The 22,828-nt window shown below is 37.3% G+C and overlaps 1 protein-coding gene across 1 annotated transcript in view; it reads left to right on the forward strand.

Moving 5' to 3' along the window:
- The window catches only part of USP10 (ubiquitin specific peptidase 10), a 48,899-nt gene that overhangs the window by 18,343 nt on the left and 7,728 nt on the right, over window positions 1–22,828 (forward strand). The window contains exons 3-10 of the mRNA XM_064160048.1: window positions 2,350–2,395; window positions 6,303–7,328; window positions 12,703–12,794; window positions 14,237–14,346; window positions 14,811–14,866; window positions 16,188–16,291; window positions 17,061–17,160; window positions 18,389–18,569. Of these exons, the coding sequence (XP_064016118.1) occupies window positions 2,350–2,395; window positions 6,303–7,328; window positions 12,703–12,794; window positions 14,237–14,346; window positions 14,811–14,866; window positions 16,188–16,291; window positions 17,061–17,160; window positions 18,389–18,569 (1,715 nt within the window). The remainder of the gene's footprint in view (window positions 1–2,349; window positions 2,396–6,302; window positions 7,329–12,702; window positions 12,795–14,236; window positions 14,347–14,810; window positions 14,867–16,187; window positions 16,292–17,060; window positions 17,161–18,388; window positions 18,570–22,828) is intronic.

Below are 22,828 nucleotides of genomic sequence, written 5' to 3' on the forward strand. Positions count from 1 at the left end.
AATACACTATATCACTGAAAATAAAGCGCATGAAGAGAATGAAATGGGATAGGAGGTGCAGAGATTTCAGAAGGGAAAAGATAGCTTCTCATTGCCCTCAGGGATAGCTTTATATCCTCTGGAAATGGGAAGTAATGCAGGGTAGATCTTCAGATAATTTATGTGTGTTCTAATTTTATTGCTGCTGTCCGACCATTAAATAGCAGCAGTGTGATGCTTGCATCCTATGTAGTGTCACCTTAAGTGTCCTACATCAGCTATTGTTGCGTTTACACAGTGGGAGATGAAAATGTCTATAAAGTGTGTTGAGGAAACATCATTAGAACCAGTCTACCTTTTATAACTGTTTCAGATGTACCACTTACCAGTTAGCTTTCAAAAAAAAACAAAAAAAAAACCATGTTGAACAATGTTTCTGAAGTTTGTCCTTGATCTGGTTCAGTTCAATCTTTTAATTATCTGGATGATGAAGTAAAGTTTCTGCTTATTAGTTTTACACTATGCAGAAAAATGGACTGAAAAAAATAGGGTGAAATTGAAGAAGGACAAGACTGAGATTTTAACACTGCACTGGTGTTTGACATACATTCTGTCGCAGGTGGTGCCAGTTTTGAGAGTCATAGCATCCATTGTCCATCTGAAGTCCCTTACCTGGCAACTGCAGGTTGGACTGAGGCACGGTTCCAGTTAAAGCAAAAAGTTGTCTAGAATGTCTCTTTATATGTGACATTCTTAATACATGTTCTACCAGATACCTGTTGACTGAGCTGATTCAGCTGACCCATTCAGGTCAACTCTGAGATCTCTGCTTTGCAGAGGTGCTGTTGAATAATACGTAGGGCACCATAGGTGGACTAGTTTATTTTGTTTTGGTTGGTTGTTTTTTTCCTTTGTTTTCTTAATCACTTTGAATCAGGGAGAAAAAAAACAATCTCCTCCCTCCCTAAAAAACCAGAAATACAAGGTTTTATTGTAACCAAATCTATGTTCAGTATTAATATGGATAATAGGTTCTTAATAGTTTAAAGTTTCTTTCTGATCTGTAGATTCTCATTTTTTCAACCTGGAAAGCTGATGTGTTGTGGTTTATAAATGGATTTTACAGCATGTGCTCTTTCTGTGCACTTCTTTATAATGGAATTTTAGGGCTATTTTCTCTTCCTGCTTCAAATCCACTGTTGCTTATGGTGCATTAAGGCGGCGGTATTTAAGTATCTGTAGCTTTAGTGAACTGAAGACTTCAGTGGAATATTCTTTGATTTTTGTTACACCATTATAATTGATATTTAGACTAGCATCATAAAACTGCACAATGCTCTCAGTGTTTTATTTCCCACTGCAGAAATGGTTCAGCTGTTACCAAGGCAGCAGCTGGGCTGTGCTGTAGCAATGGCCACCAGTTCACGTAGGCACAGGAGAATACTTTCAGCTAGTGAAGGAGTTTGGGGTTAGGCTAGGGAGAACTAGAAGTTGTCCAGCTGTGGTTATGCAATAGCAGGGTTTCTGTCAACTGCTAAGTCCATAAAATGGTGCCACTGTTCTATACCAAACATTTATGATCCAGATGGAAATTATGCGCTGTGGTTACATTATGCTTAGGCTGATGATCAAAAATTCTTGATTTTCTTAAATACTGTTAATCTTCTCTGAAACAGTCTAAGGGCAACACTGTAGCTGAACCAGCTTGGAAGTCAAAAGGTTAGGTGTGACTGTTGTCTGTGCAAAGTTTTGTTTCATCCTTTCACAGGTAGTGTAGTTTACAGTTCTTATTAAAAAAGAGCCTATATTCCTCATTTTAAAATGATGGTGTGTTACTGTTCGTGAAGGAAGATCTCATGCTGTGAGGTGAGTTGCTTGAGAAGTCAGCCTCGAACTGCACCAGGGCAGATTAGGCTGGATGTTTGGAAGAAGTTCTTCACAAAAAGAGTGATAGGTCATGGGAATGGGCTACCTGGAAAGGTGGTGGAGTCACTGTCCCTGGAGGTGTGTAAAAGGAGACTGGATGAGGAACTTAGTGGCATGGTTTAGTTAATTGGAAGGCGTTGGGTGATAGATTGGGCTCGATGATCTCAATAGTATTTTCCAACCTGGTTGATTATATGATTCAATGAGCCTGCAATGTGTGACCAATATTATCTTTCAGTAATTGTGGTAATCTTCAAGGACATTTGAAGCTACAGTGTGGGATTTACTAAATAGAGAAACCTGAGTTCACACTATACTCTCAGAAAATCAAACCTTAATAATGATGTTATTTTTAAAGGATGCAGATGTTTCAAATGAAACTGATCTCAGATGTTAATAGAGTTTCTTTGTCTTAAATAAGTTTCATTTCTTTTTTTTGCACAGCTGCCCCCGTACAATGATACAGTTTCATGTGGTATTAAGTCCACAGGTAAGTTTTACAATGGTAAGAAATCAACATCCTTTATTCTAAACTTAAAGTTGAGACACATTCCTTAGGTTTACTGCAGCCTTTGCTTCAGTTTAATCTTTAGAACTCCTTCAGCAGGTATATATACACATATTTAGCAGGCTAGGGTTTTTAACTCCTTTAGTGAAAGAGATCCATGAGAGCATTTGAAATACTGCACTCACCTGCAGCTATCTAGGGAACATATGCTTGATTGTGCTACCACGTGACCTTAATATGTTGGTGAAGTATTGCACTGAAAATGTGGAGGACTGAAGTTTGCTAGAGAACTTGTACTGAAGAAGTCACTAGTGTAATGTTCAGCTGACCCTCCTGGATGTGCCATAGCATGAGTGTTTGCTGCAGGCAGTTCTCTGCTCAGTGTTCACTGCGATTCTTGTCTCTGTTTAGCTCAGCTGTTTTTCTGGAAACTCCCCTTTTTCTTTTGCTGGGAGTATGACTCTGATGTGAAAATGCATTACAGAGTTCCCATTTTAAAGCTATAGCTGTGGACTTGACAATGTAGCCTTGCTTCATGGGTCCATCAAGTTGACAGTTACATGGGGATTACCACGTGGTCATCACTATATAGCTTAAACCAAGCTTTCACAGTAGTTTAAACAGCAAGTAGATGAATATTTTGTTTTACCCTGAACCAAGGAAGAGCAAGGAAGCAGAAACTTACCCAGTTGCATATCAGAATGATAGAGATGACATCTAGAGCTCCTTCCAATTAATGCAAGTGTCTGACTGAACGTTTCTCAGAAGTAAAGTGGACCAAAAGGCACCTATTATTGTTTAAGAACACCTGATCATTATGCTTGGTAATGTTAGCCCTTCATTTAAAGGTAAATAAGTTAGTCATAAAGAAGGATGACAGGTCCTGTTTGAAATATTTTTTGAAAGTGAAGGAACTTTAGTGCAGGACCAATTCTAGGACCCTAGGTAGCTTTAAGTAAGTTTGGTATGAATTGTCTGTTTTTGATGACCAGAGTGCTCAGTCATATCTTGCTTTGTCCAGCTATGGATTAAGTTCCATTCTTGAAGACTCAGATTTTAATGTTCAGGAAGTTGGTTTGTACAAATGTTTTTCAGATCATTCCTAGACCCTGAGAGAACCCCTCCCAGCCCTTAGATTAGGTAATGACAGCCAATTAGGTTTTGCCTGAAAAATTCCTTTAACAAACTTGCACTGTATTGTGCCTGCATATTAGCACTGTGATGGCTGCATAAGCAGCTGTGGAAACTAAAATGGAATGCTTTGCTTGTGCAGAATCTTTGTAATTATAACAACATGACATCCACTGACTGTACTGTCACTCCCCCTAGTCTTAATTTTTTTTCTATACTTTGGTATTTAACTTTATTACAGAATTAGAAGATCTGTTAACACTTACTAGGAATAACCAAATCATGGGTGAAGCTCTATTATGCAGTATGCTGTGCAGACTAATTAGGGCTGCTGTACATAGACTTCATCCTTGGAGCATCTGCTGTTACTTGTTTCAGTATATGTGTCATGTTGTTGATGACAGATCTGATTCAATCCATTCAAAAATAGCACCATGAACTAGACTGGAACCAAGATGTCCAGAAGCAAGTGGACGGTCGAAGCAAAGAGAAAAATTTCCCTCTCGTTTGTTTTCAGATGAACTTCACACAATCTCATGGCAAATGAGCTTCTGACAGTCATTCCATAGACTAACTATACAGTAGCTACTGGTATTTATTCTTCTACTCCTGCTGCAAGCTGTAAAGTTTAATCCCTCAGCTATAAGTTTCTAATTTGTATGTTAAATGCCAAAACTCCTATTACACTCTTGGCAAGATTTTCGTACCTACAGCTAAATCTCCCTCATGCAAAAATTCTCAGGGATGTATTTTGTTCTGTGTTCCCCACTTGCTCCATGTTGACTTTTGTAAGTTTTCTAGTGCACAGTAAGCCATTAAGTTCACAAAAAAACCAACAAAAATGTTGCTTAGATTATATTTTTTTTGCTAGGTTAGCTTTTGGTAACAGAAATTCTGGAAGCTTGAAGGAGAGTAGAGGAGCAGGACTAGAGTTCTGAAGTGAGAACTGTCAGTTTTGGCTGTGGTAGATTAAAGTCCCTGATTATTTTGAATTGGTAGTGATTGGATGCATGCCTAAAAATTAATTTTTACCATTGTTAGAAGAATATTAAGTGCTACCAGTTGTTGCTTCTGCTTTTTACTGCTGTAACAAAGGGCAAAGAACTAGCTCTTTGTTCATGCTTAAACTAACAAGTTTCTCCATGAGCAGATGAATTAATAAGGAATAGTTTTAAGGGATACAGGACACAAATCTACAACAAAACTTCCCTTTTCAAGCAAGTGAAGCGGTGGCTGGTTTTGATCTGTGCATGTCTTGACAGGTCAGTGTGTGTAGGGCCAACAGTCAAGTAGTGTTGCTGCTGGACAGTTAGGTGATGTCTGAGATCTCCCAGCCCTTCCCTCTTAGGTGGATATCAGGCAGCAGCTTTCCACCTCTGTGGCTCTAGGCTGCTGATTTGTTTAAAGCAGACTTTAAGCTCTCTTTTTTTTCTGGTTCAAGATAGTGATTGCAGAAATAGCTGGTGAATGGTGGAGTGAAAGGCTTTCTCATGGGTATAGAGGAGAGGTAAGGAAAATGTGAAATTCCTGAGACTCTCTATTTCCTAGATGCAGAAGTAGTTGTAACTGAAGCATTCAGTGTTACTAGTTGGCACACACATTACAAAACTACTTCAGTTCTGTAAAACTGTAGTACTTTATGACTCTCAGTATTTTGTCATAGCACCTCTTTGGTTGGAAAGACCTTTAAGATCATCAAGTCCAACCAATATGTTAGCTCTGCCATGTCTAGGCTAAAACATGTCCTGTGTCTTTTTTAAAGTCCTCAAGGGATGGGAATTAAACCATTTCTCTGGGGAACCTGTTCCAGTGTTTGAGAGCCCTTTCATTCAAGACATTTCTTATTCTTACCTGAACCTCCCCTGGCACAGCTTGAGGCCATTTAGGCTACTGCCTGCTACAAGAGAGAAGAGACCAACACTTACCTCGCTACAATGTCCTTTCAGATAAATCCCAACAAAAAACAACCAAACCAAAACCCCCAAACAGCACCCCCCCCCAAAAAACAAACAAAAAACAAAACAAAACAAATGCAACAAAAAAAAACCCAAATTCAATCCTGTTCATAAATTATTCTCTCCAGGTTGAACACTGGTAAATGTTGAGGCGTATCTGTTCAGTTCCTTACAATAAAATCATGTATTCATGTTCTCATACAGTCATAAATTTGACTGTGATTAAAATGTAACACATTGATGAGCCTTAAATTAACAAGAATAATTGCAGTATTTTCATACAATTAATGAAAATATTTTTCAGTTATTAGAAATGATGATAAATCTTTACACACCAGAAAAACTAAACTAAACTCTACTTGTGGAAATTAAGTTTCCAAAGTTCAACAGGTAAAGGCTTGGATTTTGTAGCTGTCAGTGGAAAAGAGTGGCTTTAGAAGAGGTGTGGAGTTAAATATTGCACCATATTTTATGTGCAGTTATCCAGTTATTAACTTAATGTAGAATATTGCTAAAGTCATTGAGCTTTAATGGTTTTTCTGAGTAGGTGAATTTTATAGGTGTTACTTGCAGGAACAAGGCAGTGATTTGGAAAATTACATAATTGTTTAAGAAACCTGGATCACAGTCTTAAGAAAATGATGTTTTTGAAATAGTCTTTATTTTGCACCTGGAGAACTGCATTCATTTGAGGGAGTCTAGCTTGTTTTCTGACTTGAAGGAAAGTAAAGACTTTTTTCTTGATTTTAAAGCGTTTTTATTAGGTGTCATTCACTTACTCAGGTTTGCTTTCTCTTGTCCAGGGGAAGAGTATCAGAGAATTGAATTTGGTGTTAATGAAGTTATTGAGACACAGCCATCTGTACTAAATAACACCGACTACAGTATTTCAAGTACTCTGAATCCTCAGGCTCCAGAATTCATCCTCAGCTGTGCACCTGCTCAGAAAACCCCTGCTGATACTCTCAGTGAAACAAACTACAACTCCATTGACTGCCAGTTCACTGATCCAACCCTCACTTTGGACAGCAGTTCTAATGCTGAAAATGATGGTTTGGCTGGAGGCCTTGGACAAAGGGAGCGGAAGAAGAAGAAAAAAAGGCCTCCTGGATACTACAGTTACTTGAAAGATGTCGGCGATGGCATCGCTCCCACAGAAGCTCTTGTCAACGGCCATGCAAACTCATCAGGACTAAACAGCATAAGCGCAGAGGACACGGAACTGACAGGAGACATACCCTCTCTGGCCACACCGAGGACTTGCAACAGCCCGGACAACTCTGTGGACTTCATTAATGAAGCTGTCTCTGATGATTCTGTTTCTACTGCACTAGACAATAGCAGGACTGCAGGGCAGCCTGAGGTATGCCGTGTTACTAATTCTGAACAGTTTTGCATCCCCTCAGAGACTGGCAGAGATAGCCCTTTAAGGACAGCTGTTGTACAGTCTTATGCTGGTACTGATACTACTGAAAATGTTGGCGTTACTAATGGACAAACACTTGAATCCTCTGGTGAGGACACAGCTGCCAATGGGGTAGAATTGCACACTGTGGAAAGCACTGACTCAGACCAAGCTAAGCCTGAGGAAGCTTCACCTACTACTGAGGCAACAGTCCCGGCTGCAGGATCAGTCCCTGTTAATCAGCCTGCAAAATCATGGGCTAGTCTTTTTCACAATTCCAAGCCCTCTGCTTCCACATCTGTGGTCTATGTTGAGACTAAGTATACCCCTCCTGCCACATCTACTCTGGTCCCTGAAAAACAGGTTGAAGTCAAAGAGGGACCTGTTCCAGTTTCAGAGGATCCTGTAGCCATAAAGATTGCAGGTATAGTTAATACACACGAGTGGATGTTACACCGGAAGGGTATTAACTCTGCTTGTAAATTGGAGCGTGCGATATTGATAGAGAAGATCCCTCTGTTACGTTCTTAATGAGATGCCTGTTCAAACATTGATATGAAAGGTGTAATTTAAATCAGCTAGTTTTGTATTCCCCTGAGTAAACATTCCAACAAGACATCACCACTTCATTATCCCAGATGCAGTGAAACTGTTGCTACATGTCAAACACGCAAAAGTGACCGATGACTTTTAAGTAAGGCTGGTTGCGTTTGGCAATGTGCTGTTGTAATAAGGAGAATGTGTGAGAAAAGTTTGTTCTGAAAAGGGTGTGTTGTGTTACCCAGTATTTACAATCCTGTCCTGCATTCCATTGCAGTAAAGAAAGGGTATTAGTATATTTATGCTAAGGCAGCTGAAATTCCTGGACATGGACAGTAGCTAAAGTGTAACATCTAAATAGGTCTGTCTTTGCATACTCTTATTCTGGAAATAGTTTGTATATTTATTGATTTGCTGTTTGAAAGGCCTGTCTTTCAAATTCTAAAGAATTATCCTTAACCACTGTAATCATTTTATTCAGAAACAGTGCTTGCTATTGCCTGTTCCAGAATAAGCATAACAAACTGTCCAGGGGTACATCAGGAAAGGCATGATATAAAGGCTTTGACTATTGGTCCTGTCATACCTGTGGTCCTAATGAGTGATGCTAAAATGTTCATGGCATCATGCAGTCAGAAAACGTGAAGAAAAATACCTATGTGGCTGCATTTTGTGTCACTGACTCATGAGTGTGGGAACAAACCCAGTCCTTCTAGATCTGTGAAGTAGTCTGTGTGTGAAAAGCGTTGTGCAAAATCCTGCTATTCAAGCTACCAGCTAATTAACAAATACATGGTGTTTCGTGTAAGACAGCTTCAAGTCAAAGTTTCCTACTCAAACCAGAAACTGACCAGGAAATGTCTATTCAGAATACTCAGAAGTATATTTCTGCTTCTCATCCCCTCCTTACTCCGTATGGTTTCATTGTCTGTTGAGAGGAAAGCTGTCAGAATAACTTCTATTTGTGTGTGTTTTTCATTTAAGCATCACAAAGAGTTGACTGTATTAAAAAACCAAACATATATAAGCAGCTGATGATGATTTGTGTGAACCCATACACGTGGAATGTTTACTCTTAAAATTAATTTCCAAATGATAGATGAATTTAGAAGTCTACAACTACTTGGTGCAGATGGAAAAGGATTTTTTTTTGTTAGATGGTTGTTTTTTTTATCTTGTCCACATAGTTTCAGCTTTAAGTCAACTTTCTAGACTTAGCTGTTTCTGTTCTATTTCTTGCCACCAGGTGGGAGCAGAGCTTTTTATTTTGTCGTGAATGCATTAAAATAGCAATGTAATTTTTATGCAGATTTTTTCTGCACCTTCACTATCAGCAGGCTGGTTTTGCAGAGGAATAATCTTGAGTATTGTCGTTGTAGCTGATTTAGGTAGCAGTTCTGTTGCTGCAATTACTGTGATTCAAACGCTGCTGATTTCAGTATAAAACATTTATTGGAAGATGTAAATGCCATGTAATCAGTGCTTTGCTCTGTGGAAGAAGGTGACTTTCTTCACTGTCTGTCCTTATTTTAGTGTTCTCTGTCCTGTTTGGTAAATCAGTGTTTTGTTCATATGCCCACACTCAAAAATGTGTTATATGAGTTTCAGTTTATGATTTCCAAACGCATCCTTTTCTGTGTTGCATATGTATTTCATTTCAGTCCTTCTGCATATGTTAACATCATTGTCTAAGAGTATATAGTAGTCCTGTTTATCAGAGGTAGCTGGTGATTTTATTCATTGTTTCCTTTGTGGCTGAGTTGAGATCCTAATGTTGAATTTGCTGGGAATTTGGCAGTTTCAACTCAAGCCAATGGGAATCCATCTTTGACCGCAGGTGCCAGAGGGTGATAAACACAGGTAAAATCTAGAACTAAAGTGCCTTGAGTTTGGCAAGCAGAATAAATATTCTGACTTACTGTTGGAGTTCTGAGCCCTTTCTGCACAGTTTCTGTTTAAAACAGGTGCTCAGGACACAAGAAGATAAGTTACATTTTATTAATTTGTTTCTAAGGCATAGTACAATTAGAAGTGGTCTCTGTAAAAAATAAGGCTCTCAAACTTCACTTGGCACATTTCAGAGTTAGTATGCTCTGATGCATAACCTGATGACAGTTTGTAATGCCTGACAATAATTTTTGAAGTAAGGTAGGGAAATAAGTGACTGGAAAAGTAGCAGTTCTTTGCATAGTCTCTTAACTGTTCTTGGTAACTAGGAAGAAATTCACTTAGAGAATCTGAAGATATCCTGAATCATGTTTTCTTGCAGTGTTTTCATTGTGGGTGGTAGAGTTAACAGTGCACATAATTTGTTTACAGCAGGCAGAATTTCAGATGAGTTGAAGAACACAAACAGTTAAGATTTAACTAAATCTGGAATGACTTTGAGTTAGGAGGAGGTGAAGTAAGTACAAGTATGGAATGATACATCAGAACAGGAAAACAAATGCAACATTACAATAGAAAAAATTGTAATAGTTGATAATAGTATTAGAGAATAAAAGGATATGGAAATAATAGGGAGTTGATAAGTGTCCTTAGTAAAACTGAAGAAGACAAAAGGTTTTAAAAAGTGTGTTTCAATACCAATTTACATGGAAAAGATCATAGAATCAACGAGGTTGGAAGAGACCTCCAAGATCATCCAGTCCAACCTAGCACCCAGCCCTAGCCAGTCAACTAGACCATGGCACTAGGTGCCTCATCTAGTCTTTTCTTGAACACTCCAGGGACAGTGGCTCAACTGTAGCTGTTGTTGCAGTTGAGGCCTCAAAAAATATGGGTATTTGTGCATTCTCAAGGAAAATGTGACAGTGAAGCAGGGAAAACAGAAATAAGATTTGAAAACTACACTCTTAGAGCAAACATGGACAATCTGGAGTTAACTTTTCCATTGTTGGAGTGATTGTGGATGTAACTTCAAGTGCATAAATTCATAAAGATGGTGGTGATGATTCACTGTTCTCACAAGGCTGTAGTAAGCAAGACAAAAATTAGTTAATTTGTAGCATAGGTATTTCAGTGTTGCATAGTAGAAAAAAATACCTACTGATAAAAATTTGGTAAGCACCTAGAGCAAGTAGTTGTGGAATGCAGGCATGCAAGCTTTGGTGTTTTTGTAAACAGCCTCAGAAATTTTATTTGGTGTAATATCAAACTGAATTCTTGCAGCAAATTATTTCATGTAGGGTTATCCAGCAGTGTGGTCTTGGCATTTGTTGTCGTTGTCCAGAATCGAAGAAATATGAATGACATCATACTTGCCAGTAACGAAATTGCTGACTTGTAACCTGTGATGTCTTCTGCATGGAGACCATGTCCACGTGGTTTCTCTTCCATTAAACTTCAGGCTTGCATTGGTTAGGGAAGTATTGTGGGATTTTTTTTGATTCAACAGGTATTTTGGTAGCACCAAATGAACTTTAGCAAAGTCTTCTGTTTCTGTTAGTAAATTTAAAATCATTGTGTTACTCTAGACACCTTCTCAAATCGGGGACAGATTTCACAAGTCAGTACCCACCAAAAGCAGTGTGAATTCTTTCTGGTTGGTCACTTGTGCTCTGTAACAGGTTTCTAAATTTTAAGGAGATTTTCTCATGGTTGTGTGGGTTTTTTTCCTGATATTCTTGTTAAAGTACTTCTAGATATTGTGTCGATACTAGATGTGAGATGAAAACGTAATACTTGTGTGTACTACAATTACATTCAAATAATTCCTCATGTTAAAATAGACAGCTCACTGTAGACATGGTTTAAAAAGCAATTTTATGGCCACAAGAGGATGCTAAAGATCCTAGATTTCTTTTGATTAAGTACAATACAAAAGTGGGAAAAGTACACTTGAAGTAAAAAGTCACTGATAAACATTAAAAAGGAATAGTTTGAAAATTAATTTTATGCCCTTTTTTGACAGTGCTTATTTATATTAACAAGTGTACACAACACATTTCAAACCTTGCTACTTTAATAATATATTCTGAAATAGGACATTTGCAATTTAGTAACAAATGTCTTTCAACACTCACTTGCATCTGTACTAAATGATATAAAACTTTTTCCCTTTCACATCCTTTTGCTGTCTGCCCTTTCATGAGTCAGGTTCTTTGTGTAATGAAAGACTGATTTAAATAGTTTCTTTTTTTTTTTGCTGTGTTGCTTGATTAGAACTGATGTCAGCAGGAAATATGATCCTTGCAGGTAAAAGTTTGGAAGTAGAAGGACATGAACTATATTTGCCATTCTGTCACCATCTCAGCTTAGTTAAGACTTTCTGCCTCTGTCATGTTTTCTTGTCTTTATAGAGAGTCTGTCTAGTGAACAGCTCAAAAGCTTTATGCAGTGTAGCATATAAGGACTGTAGAGGCTCTCCTATGTATTATAACAGTAAATAGCCCCCTTGGTAGACAATTGCTGTATTTATTTGCATTTTCCTCTCTGTCTCATATACCTTCTGCCCTTACTTTTCAAATTTAAAATGTACCAGATCCAATATTTTCCTTAAACAGTTTTTATTTGGATACCTAAATAGCAGGTCAGACTTCCTGGAAAAAAACTCCCCCTGTTGCTCTCAGTTTCATAGCTGAGACAGACTTATTTATGTGCAGTGGTTTCTAGTTTTTAAACTTTGGCCATTGCTAAAGTTCTTGAAAGCAGAATAAAAGCAGGAATTCTATTATGCAAGCCTGTTATCTTGTAGACTTTTGGAAGTCTTAAACTAGCAGTAAAACATAGTGTTCTGAAGACCACATTAGCATCTGCCTGTCCTGTTTGCGCTGAGATGTTGGGTTTTTTTAGGTGGTTGGGTTTTGGGTTTTCTTTGGTAAGATGGATCAGGCTCAGTTTACAGGTTTTGACATACGCCATCAGCTTCATCTCTCTTCAAAGCAGAATTTGGAAAGTGCTTCATGAAATTGGAATTACAGCTGATGGGAATTTACATCTATATATGTGTCTACATAAATAAAAGTATCTAATGTTAGGAAAACAAAAAACAATGGATCTTCTCACTTTTGCAACAAAATGATGACTTTTTGTACCAGCATTCTCCTGACCTGAATTCCAGGATGTCTTCAGTTGAAGAAACATGCCTTGATTTGAAATAGGAACAGAGTTCTAAATGAAGTGAAAAGTATTTGCTGGAGTTCCTGGGAATCTTGTTAATTGATTTGAATTACTTTGTAATGTGTCAACAGAGACTTGCTTTGATGGCCAGCATGTGCATTTTGTTGATGTGCCATTTACTATTTCTCATTCTGCAGAAATACTGGAAAATGTAAGGCTAATACATAAACCGGTGTCTTTGCAACCACGAGGGCTGATCAACAAAGGAAACTGGTGCTACATCAATGCTGTATCCTTACCTTGGAAAAAACTAATTCACTTAAGTTAAAATGTGTCTATTATATCTGTCAAAAGCTTTTCTGGATTGATCTGGTAAGTATTTTATAGAAGTGTTTGTCTTCTCATATCCTGCTAGCGTGGTTAAACTTGTTTAAGGGTAAATCCAAGGATATTTTGGATCATTGAACTTTGTGTCTGACGTTCTCCTGCAGCTGATTTCACAACCCTGTTTGCAGTTTATCTCCTTCTCAAAACTAACCTTCTCATGATTGAAAGCCTTCCTGTCATGTTAACTCTGCACATCAGCTCAAGTGGTTATTTCTCTTGAAGTAACTATCCTTACTCTTAGCCTTTCTTTTGTCAGTCTGGCAAGTGGATCATTTGGGTTTCTGTTGAGCTGATTGTAGCTGTTGTATGACTTGGGTAAAATAAGTGTTTAATCTTTTTATAATGGGATGGAATATTGGCTTGCTTTTAATGTATTAGAATTGTATTCCCCCACAAAGTAGCTTCACCTGGGGCAACTGAAGTCATCCTTCAGTGCTGAATTAGTGAGTGTCAGTCACTTCTACATAACAAGAGGAAACTTCCTTAAGTTGGACTTGATGAAGGACTTTTTCCCGAAAAGGGCTGTCAGGTTCTGGAACAAAGTGCCCTGAGCAGCATATTTACTCAGCTTTTCAATCCCACCAGGGGTGGGGACTCTACTACCGCTCAGGGCAGCCTGTTCCAGAGCTTGACAACTTAAGCATTAGCTCTCATTTTTCATTTTTTGGTGTTAAGGTATTACATGGGTATATGTTACTCAAGTTTTCCACACTATCAAGATCAAGTTAATGTATCTTAGGTATTTTTTGTGTCCCTCCAGTCTTCTAATATATTTTCTGTATTCACTGTTCCCAAGTAGCATGAATTTTGATATTTTGAAAGTATTTTTTCCCAACATAAACTTGCTGATTGCTCCAAACTATTCTTTACATGCAGAATGTCTCACATCGCATCAGGTTTGTTTGGTTTGGTTATGAGGGTAAATCGTCACCTTGAACTTTGGAAGTCTGTCAGTTGGCTTCTTCCATTCTTTTCAGAAGACATGTTGCAGATTATCACTTGCCAATTTTCTACTCACTGAGCTTGTAAAATCTTTCCTATGAAAGTTCTTTTGCTCCTAAACTAAGTGTTTCCTTCTGCTTTAATTAAATTCTTCAGCATTAAAATGTCAGTGTGTGCTGTGTAGTGCTGTGTGCTACAAGAGGTGCCAGGATTTTTAGGGTAACTTTTATACATCTTTAATTAATGCTGTGCTAAAAGTCCCCCTGTCTGTTTCAATTTAACTATCGGGTTGGTCTGCATAACAGAGTTAGCTTTGGGTTGTGTATAATTTCTGTTATCATTTAATGTTTGGTTAATATGCAGCTTATATTGTCTGAATATTTCCTTAATGTCACTGGATAGACTCTGCAAGCTTTGGTTGCTTGCCCTCCAATGTATCATTTAATGAAGTCCATTCCAATGTATTCAAAATCACAGCGGCCGTGTACCTCAACACCAATGATAGACAGTTTGTAAGTAGATGTTAAAAAAATCATCATCTGTGATCTCACTAAACTTGCTCAGAAATATCTAACACGTGATCATTTACTGCAGTTGGTGGAATTTGATTTGTACCCAGAAGTCTTTTTGGTTTGTTTTTTTTTTGGTGATACATGGCTTCTACAGTGAACCTTGGTATTTTACAGTTGCTTGAGTAGAGCAGGAAGATACTTCCTTTTGCCTGAGGAATATCACTTTCAAAGCATTTAATATGCAAAAGTGAACCATGAGAATGGCAAGAACTAACTTAACACCTTGATTTCATTAGCAATGATCAGCTTAGTATTTCTGTCTGAACTTTATTCAGGCTTCATTAAGATATTCTTTAGATTTAGTTCTTTTTGCCAGACATTAATGACAATGATCTAATTTTTACTTGTCATTTTAAGTCTTTACTTGCTGCTCATGTCTAGTTGTTCCTTCCCTTCTGTTTCAGTGTTCGTTTAATGAACGAGTTTACTAATATGCCTGTACCTCCTAAAGCAAAACAAGGTGAGTGGGAGTAGGGGGAGGTGTCTAAAAATCATGATAGGAAGACCGTGGGATGAGGATCTGTATTGTGTGATGCACCTTTAAATACAGGTGCTTGATTGCTTACATGTCTTTTTGGACTTTGGGGATTTCTTGATGCCTTAACATGTTTGCTATTGCTTTTCATTATTGATCATTCAACTCAAGGCATAGGTGCTTCACTTTTCTTTTTCTTTCTTCTTTTGGTTAGATACAAATACAGTAAGAATTACTTCTATTGAAAGTTAGCTTCACTGTTAAAATGACTTCCAAGTTAGAACATGTAATTTCTAATTATTTGGTACTTGTATTTAACTTCACTTTCTTCCTTATTTCCAGCTGTTCACTTTATCAGGTTGCTCACTTCTCTGATTCTTTATTAAATACTAAACAGGCATGTTCATTCAGAGCAAAATGAGGCTATAATGGGTCTCTAGTGGTTAGAGAGTGCCTGCAGGAATGTTATTGTGGCTTTCAGTTCCTCTTGGTCCTATGTGCTGTTTCAGCTTGAAAATTGAGGTGTATGATTCTTGTTAATAGGTGTTTATGAGCAGTGATGATTATGTAGTCAGAAATAGAATGTATTTTGATGGAAATAAAAGAATTGAAACCTACAATATAATTTTAATCTCTAACCCAAATCTCTTGTGTTAAGAAACTTATAGAATTGAAAAACAGTTTCAGGAATGTGTTTATGTAACATCGTAAACTATCACAAGGAGCTGGTTCTTCCAGTGATTTCCAAACAGTTCAGACATTTCTGTGGTTTGCTCCTTAAGTTTTGTTTCTGTAAAACAAATTCTGCTGTCTTATGCAACTTGTTATACTTCTAGGTCATTTTATTATATTGAGTAGTTTTCAAATACAGTTTCCGAGGCCTTGTATTGCCATTAGGTTGAAAGTTCTGTCAAACCAGTCCTTGTTTTTTTAATTGTTTTTCTGCAGTGATGAAAAGTGATCTCTTAGATTTACAAGTATATAAAAGATTTAAGGACATTTTTTGAATAACAAATAAGTTAAAAAAGGAATTAAGATAGCTCTTTTATGATAGTTATGGATATTCTTGTTAATCTTCAATGTTGAAGAGAGTATGAACTTTTCCGGACCATCTGTAAGTGTGTAGGGTGGCTATATGGATAAGAGTTGTATGCTATGAGTTCCAAGCTTGACTAAAATTGTACCAAAACTATTAATGAAAAAATCCTTTTGGATTCCAAAATCTAGTGCTATATGAAGACAAGGTATAACAAATTAAAACTAATATATATTGTTACTTATAGATACTTCACTTTTTGCCTTGCAGCTTTAGGTGATAAAATGGTGAGAGACATCCGAACAGGAGCTGCCTTTGAACCTACATACATCTATCGACTTTTGACAGTTATAAAGTCAAGTCTGTCAGAAAAGGTGTGACTTAACAAATCTTTTACTTTAGTAATTTCATTGCAAGGCAGTCACTGTCCTTAAAACAACACAAAACAATACATCAAGTTCTGTTCCTAAATGCCAGTGAAATAAAAACCTTCATTCTAGTGAAGCTTGACTGTCTGAAGATGTAGATCATGGGAGGATATTAAATAGAAGTTTGGGTTTGGTATGTCAGTATAGTGAAAAGAGTGCTACTGTAATGGAATATATCTTTATAGGAATATAGCCATTGATTAAGAAATGATCAGTTCTTTTCTGTTTGAGATTCAGCTTGGAACCATTGAAGGTCCACAGAGCCTTCAAAACACTGTTCTAGCTTTAGTTTCAGTTAAAGAAAATACAATAATTTCAGCCATATTTTGATTTGACCCTAGTCTGAGAGCAGCATTTAATATTACACTAGAAGGAAGTAGCAAAAAAAAATATAGTAACTCACATCTTTAAATCAAATTTGTGTTGGAACTAATGTAGAAGTGCTTGTATCCAGGTGTAACTTACAACTAGTTAAGAATTAATGAGTTAGGTTCTTTCTGAACTGATTTAAAATGAGGGCTTGATATAATAAAATGTATGTTTTATTTGACTTCTCTTGAGTTGAATAGATGGTGAGTTAAATTAGTAGCAGAAAGCTGGATGTTCAAAGATAGGAACCTTCTGTTAAAATGAAAATGTGAAAATGTCCTAATAATTAAAAATAATAAAATAATTAAATAATTAAAAAAAAACCAACCCAAAACATTTTTTTCAGGGCAGACAAGAGGATGCTGAAGAGTACTTGGGATTTATCCTCAATGGACTACATGAAGAAATGCTGACCCTAAAGAAACTTCTCTCTCCACATAATGAAAGTTAGTGGATGTTTGGGGTATTTTTCTATCAAAACTTTGTCTTTCAAATACACTCTTTTTGGTGGTGATTCTGTAAGAATACATATTGAGACAGGGATTGAATGCCATGTTTTAGGGGACTTGAAGGCATTACCAAGTAATATTTTGTTGAAGTCTGACTCATGAAATGAGTCATTTCTGTCCAGTTTACAAATAATCTGAATTGTTTCTGGATACTTGGAGAAACATTATTCTGTACGTTTTCTGAGTGACAATAATAACTCTCATACATGCTCTTTCTAAACAAGAAATTTCTGTATTACAAATTGTTCCTGAGCTCAGCTGAGCATTTTTTAAGGTTAGCTCAACTTGACCAGTCTTGTCTTAAACATAGGAATGTTCATCTGCCATGCATAATACCTGCAATGTCATTTGTTTACTGGGATTTCGGTTTTCTCTGTAGTAGTTCCAAATTACATCAGTACATCTTTTCACTGATCTTTAAGCCACTCAAGTGGAAACTTGTTTGTTAATGGTTAATTTATGTCTGATATAAACCAGGACACAGTAAATTATTTTTAAATTCTGGAGGAAAAAATTCTTTGTAAGAAATCTCAGCATTTCTATGCAGAGTACAATGCCACTTTATTTTATAGTGTCTTTATGTTTGTGTCACCTGTTAAAAATAAAGAAAACACTGCTAGTCTTAGGCAAGTGTAGAATGAAGATTGTTGATTATTCAATTTCTCTGTAGCAGGATAAGTTCTTTATGATAGAAAAACATCATTCCATATTTTGTTGTTCAGCTACATGCAGTTTATAACCTCCTGCCTTTGGCACTTGCCGAGAAAATATTTGCTAAGCCTTGGGTTCCCTGTAAAATACCTGTGCAGAAAAGGAGTTGTATTTAATAGTGGCATAATTATGTTTCCAGAATAAAACTGGGCTTTCTAATTTCCTACCCTATAAATTTGCTACTAAAAATATATCAAACTTTGCTAGAAAACTACATCTGTTTATGTACAGTCAGCAGTGAGCAGCATTCTGTTAATCCATGAATGAGTCCAGCTGTAAATGAGCCTGGAATACACTTCGCATTTACTTTCTCAAAGCTGTGAAATCATTTGATGCTCTGAAAGTTGTTTGTGTTGTATTTTTTCCTTTCAAATTCTTCATCGGTATACATGGGCTTTTTTGTAATACAGAAATAAATAAATAGTTGCCTCTTTTTTTCCTTCTGCACTTTAAGAACTCTCTGTTTCCAATGGCCCTGAGGCTCAGACTATTCATGAAGAAGAGGAGCAAGATGAACAAGGGGAAGGCAGCGAGGATGAATGGGAGCAAGTGGGACCTCGCAACAAATCGTCAGTCACTCGACAGGCTGACTTTGTTCAGACTCCAATTACTGATATTTTTGGTGGTCATATAAGGTACAGTGCTTTTTCATAACATGTTGAAACTGTGTAGAGTGCTTTGTCTTCACAAACAACTTTTCCCCCTCCTTTGCTTTCTGTATTTTCACCATTATTGGATAGTTGTATGTAAGAAACTCTTAAACAGTTTGTTAGGTTAAGGAAAGGTGAACATTTTACCAGAAAGTTGTTGTTAGGCAAGAGAGAGTTCAGAAGCTGGACTAGAATGATCAGAGAATTGACCAATGGTCATATGATCCTATGACTTATTGCAGAGCCTGAGTTTTTCAAAGCCTCTTAAAAGAATAGGATGTTTAGAGAACAAAACTAAACTCCTATGTTTCATACAGAGGAGTTTGCAGTATGTATACTTTGTATATTTATGTCTTCATTCCAAAGAACTTTGGAGCTACTTAATTTTTGTTGTCTCTGGAGGATTCCTGACTCATATTGTAAATAAGGATACAAAGGGCCAGTGAGATTTGTTAAGAATTAAATCTGGTCAGTAAAAGAATGAAATAAAGTATTAAACTTTTGGTCATTTAGACACGTTTCCCAGAGGCAGGAAGGTTAGGTGTAGTAGTTAATAAATGTTAAAGGCAAAAGAAGGTTGGACAAATGTAGATTACCACAAGATGTTACAGGAACGAAAAGTATGAGGGACATTACTTATATTCAGGTCTGATACCAGCTGAAAGGAGAAAGTAGATACTGACAATGTTTTTTTGGAGAGGAAGCCTTGTTTGGAGTAATGTGTAATTTAAAATGAAAGCAAGGTAAACACTCACTAAAAACATTCCAAAACAAAAATGCTAGGCTTGTAGAATTATTTTTAAATTGGAGACAGACACTTAATTGCTAGGGTTTGACTCCCTGTGTTGCCAGATATGCAGTCTAGAGGTGTGAACAATGTGGGCTAGTGCCTTCTCCCTGAGAAATGCTCTGAAATGCTTCTTCTGGGAGTTGAGTCAGACAGCTGTCAAATAAAAGTACATTTTTCATAGAAATTGGCAGACACATTTTTGTAAGTATTGGTGAAATTCCACCTTGATAACACATGTTCATATACCCAAGGTATTGTTCATACCTGTAGTAATTTATTGTGACCAGAATCATTTAGATCTCTACATGATTCCTTTAATTTATAAATTAAGAACACCAAGAGAACAAGGTCTTCTGTTGAAGTCCACAGAAAATGACATAAAGCAAAGGTAATGGTGAAAAAAGGCAGAACCTTGCACTGACCATCAGAACCACAGGGTCCAATCCCACATCTGCTACCACCACATTCACTTTACCCCCAAATCAGGTCACACGGTTTACTTCAGCAAGTGTATCTTGTGTTGTGATATTGGAAAGCTTTATCCTGGGAGGCTGAGGGTGGAGATGGGAAGGACTGAACACAGGATTGCCAGTAGAATTCCACTAAGCGAAAGCATCCGAAATTGGAAAAAATTAAGTGAAAAAAGCATCTAGGAAAACATGGTTTGAGTTGGCATCTTTTGGCTTGGGAAACTTTAGGCTGTCCTCTTGAGACTTTAATTGCCTATTAAATGTCTGTTTAGGCCTAATTGCTTTAAAATAGGCAAAACAAACAAAGAAAACCAGACCCAACAATGTTTCTTAAGCAATGTGAGACTTACATGTATGAGTCTGCATGTGACTTCTGTAGTCGCATGCAGAAGTCCCTTTTGACTTTCAGCTTGTGTGAATTTCAGATATTCATTATGCAAGCAAGCTTTTAAGCGAGACAGAGCTCTGCTGTTTATTTCCCTAAGCAGCACCAACTTTTCCCTTCGACTGCAGTGTTATTTCACACATAATCACAGAATGTCAGGGGCAGGAAGGGACCTCAAAAGCTCCTCCAGTCCAACCCCCTGCCAGAGCAGGATCACCTATACCAGATCACACAGGAACATGTCCAGGCGGGTTTTGAATATCTCCAGAGAGGGACACTCCACAACGCTCCTGTGCAGCCTATTCCAGTTTTCTGTCACCCTCACAGTGAAAAGCTTCTTCCTCATGTTTACATGAAACTTCCTGTTTCTCAGCTTCCACCCATTGCCCCTTGTCCTGTCTTTGGGTATTACCCAGCAGAGCCTGGCTCCGTCCTCCTGGCTCTCACCCTTTACATATTTAGAAACACTAAGGAGGTCACCTCTCAGTCTCCTCTTCTCCAAGCTAAAGAGCTTCCATTGTAGTTTAAACAGAGTAGCAGCAGACAGTGCCTCTTTGCTGAACAACTCTTACCTTACAGTTCTTACGGTACCTGATCCCTGCTTATGGCAGGGTGGTTGAACTAGAGGACATTTGGAGGTCACTTCCAACCTAAGCCATACTATGATACATGAGAGTAATAATTCAGTGAGAATGGTGCATTTTCCTTGTGACCAGTTGAAATTAGTGATTATTCTAATAGGTGATATTGTTACAGAAAATCACAGTCCAGCAAAGATTTTGCTTCCAGATCAAATTCTGCATGTATTTTTGAAGAAATGTTAGTTTAATTTCTAATAATGAAAGAAATAAAAATCCTTAGCATTGTCTTTTCTGAATAGTACTCATATTAATAGTTAAAGCTTTAATATTTGGGCCTGAAGGCACTTGGAGCCATTTCTGTTGATCGTTGCACTAAATAATGGTTAGTTTAAAAAGCTGCTCCAAGAGCAGCAAGCCCTACACAGTAGAGGGTTTGTGTGTCAAAATACTGTGCTTGCCATGTGTTGAAGGTTTTGTCCTTAAATATAGCCAAAGAGGAAGTGTTCAACTGAAAGATGCTACTGTTTTTCATATGCTGTCTTTCCTTTCAAGGATATATATTTGCCAATATAAAGATGCTTTGGCTTTCTCTTCATGCTTCAGGGGCTTTGCCTATGTCAGAGGGGCTCTTGAGGTAGGAGTTTGCAGTACAGACATTAAAACAGTGTCAGCATTTCAGATATGACCTGGAGAAACCACAATGTGGTTTCATTAATTTGGAGTTCTGTTAATTATCTTACTACTTTCAAGCTTCATAAGGCCCCTAAAGTGTAGCAATATAGTAAATAATTTCTTTGGCTGTATAAACCCAACTTTTTGTAGCAGCTGCAGCTTTTTAATGGAAGTGTTGCTTTCAAAAGAAAATAATTCTTGAGTCACATTTGGTTTTACATTTTAAGCAAGCTTTTAGAAACAATAAATCAAGAAGGATACACTTAGTGCAATGCTGTTGTGACTGAAGTGCATTGTCTCATTGCACCAAAAAATTATCACGCCAGTAATCACTGCTGCTTAAAGGCTGCAACTGATAGAATAGATAAACAATAATCAAAGATAGAATAACTAAAAAAAAAGGAACCCAAGAGACAGGTTTCCATGCCCTAGGTTGTTACTCCTGCCAGTTTTCCAAAAGACTGTTTTATGGGCAAAATCTGGACATGGAAAATGATGAGTGGAAAAGGAAATGTTGGTTCTTGATGGAGCGTAGTTTATGTTTCCTAAGACAAGATTTAAGCAAACAATTTAAAATCACTGAGAAATCAGTCTTAGTGACTAAAAAGTTTGTTTGTTTGTTTTTATTGGTAAATGTGGAGTCAGTTGTAGTTTTTACAGTAGAACTTGTAGTTTTGCAGTAGTATTTTCACAGAGTCGCAATCGTTAACTCTTGAGGCTGGAAGAGGCCATTGAGGTCAAATCCAGCTGCTTTTCTAGAACTCCTATGGCTGCTGCTAAAACAGTACCATCAAACCATGTCCCTCAGCACCACATCCACACATCTTTTCAATCCCTCCAGGGATTGTGACCCCACCACCTCCCTTGGTAGCCTGTTCCAGTGCTTTATAACCCTTTCTGTGAAGAATTTTTTCCTAATAACCAATCTGAACATCCCTTGGCACAACTTGAGGCAATTTCTTCTTATCCTGTCGCTTGTTGCATGTGAGAAGAGACCAACCTCCACCTCACTCCAGCCTCATTTGAGGTAGTTGTAGAGGCTGATGATGTCTCTCCCCTTAGCCTCCTCTTCTGAAGATGAAAAAAAAACTCAGTTCCCTAGGCTATTCCTCCTAAGACCATATAAGACTTCATAAAATTTTTGCACTGCTGAAAACATTTGAAAACATAATTTCAAAACTTTAGCACAAGAAGAACCCAAAGGTGAAATATTTTTAAGTGCATTATCAAAATTTTGGTATTTTTCTGGAAACTTTTTGTTGCTTATCCAAAACCTGTTTTAATCCTTACACAAATAGAACAATTCAAATATTCCCTCAGTGTACTCTTAAGTGGATGCAAAGAAA

This window comes from Pogoniulus pusillus, chromosome 20 (genome assembly GCF_015220805.1).
Source record: "Pogoniulus pusillus isolate bPogPus1 chromosome 20, bPogPus1.pri, whole genome shotgun sequence".
NCBI lineage: Eukaryota > Metazoa > Chordata > Aves > Piciformes > Lybiidae > Pogoniulus > Pogoniulus pusillus.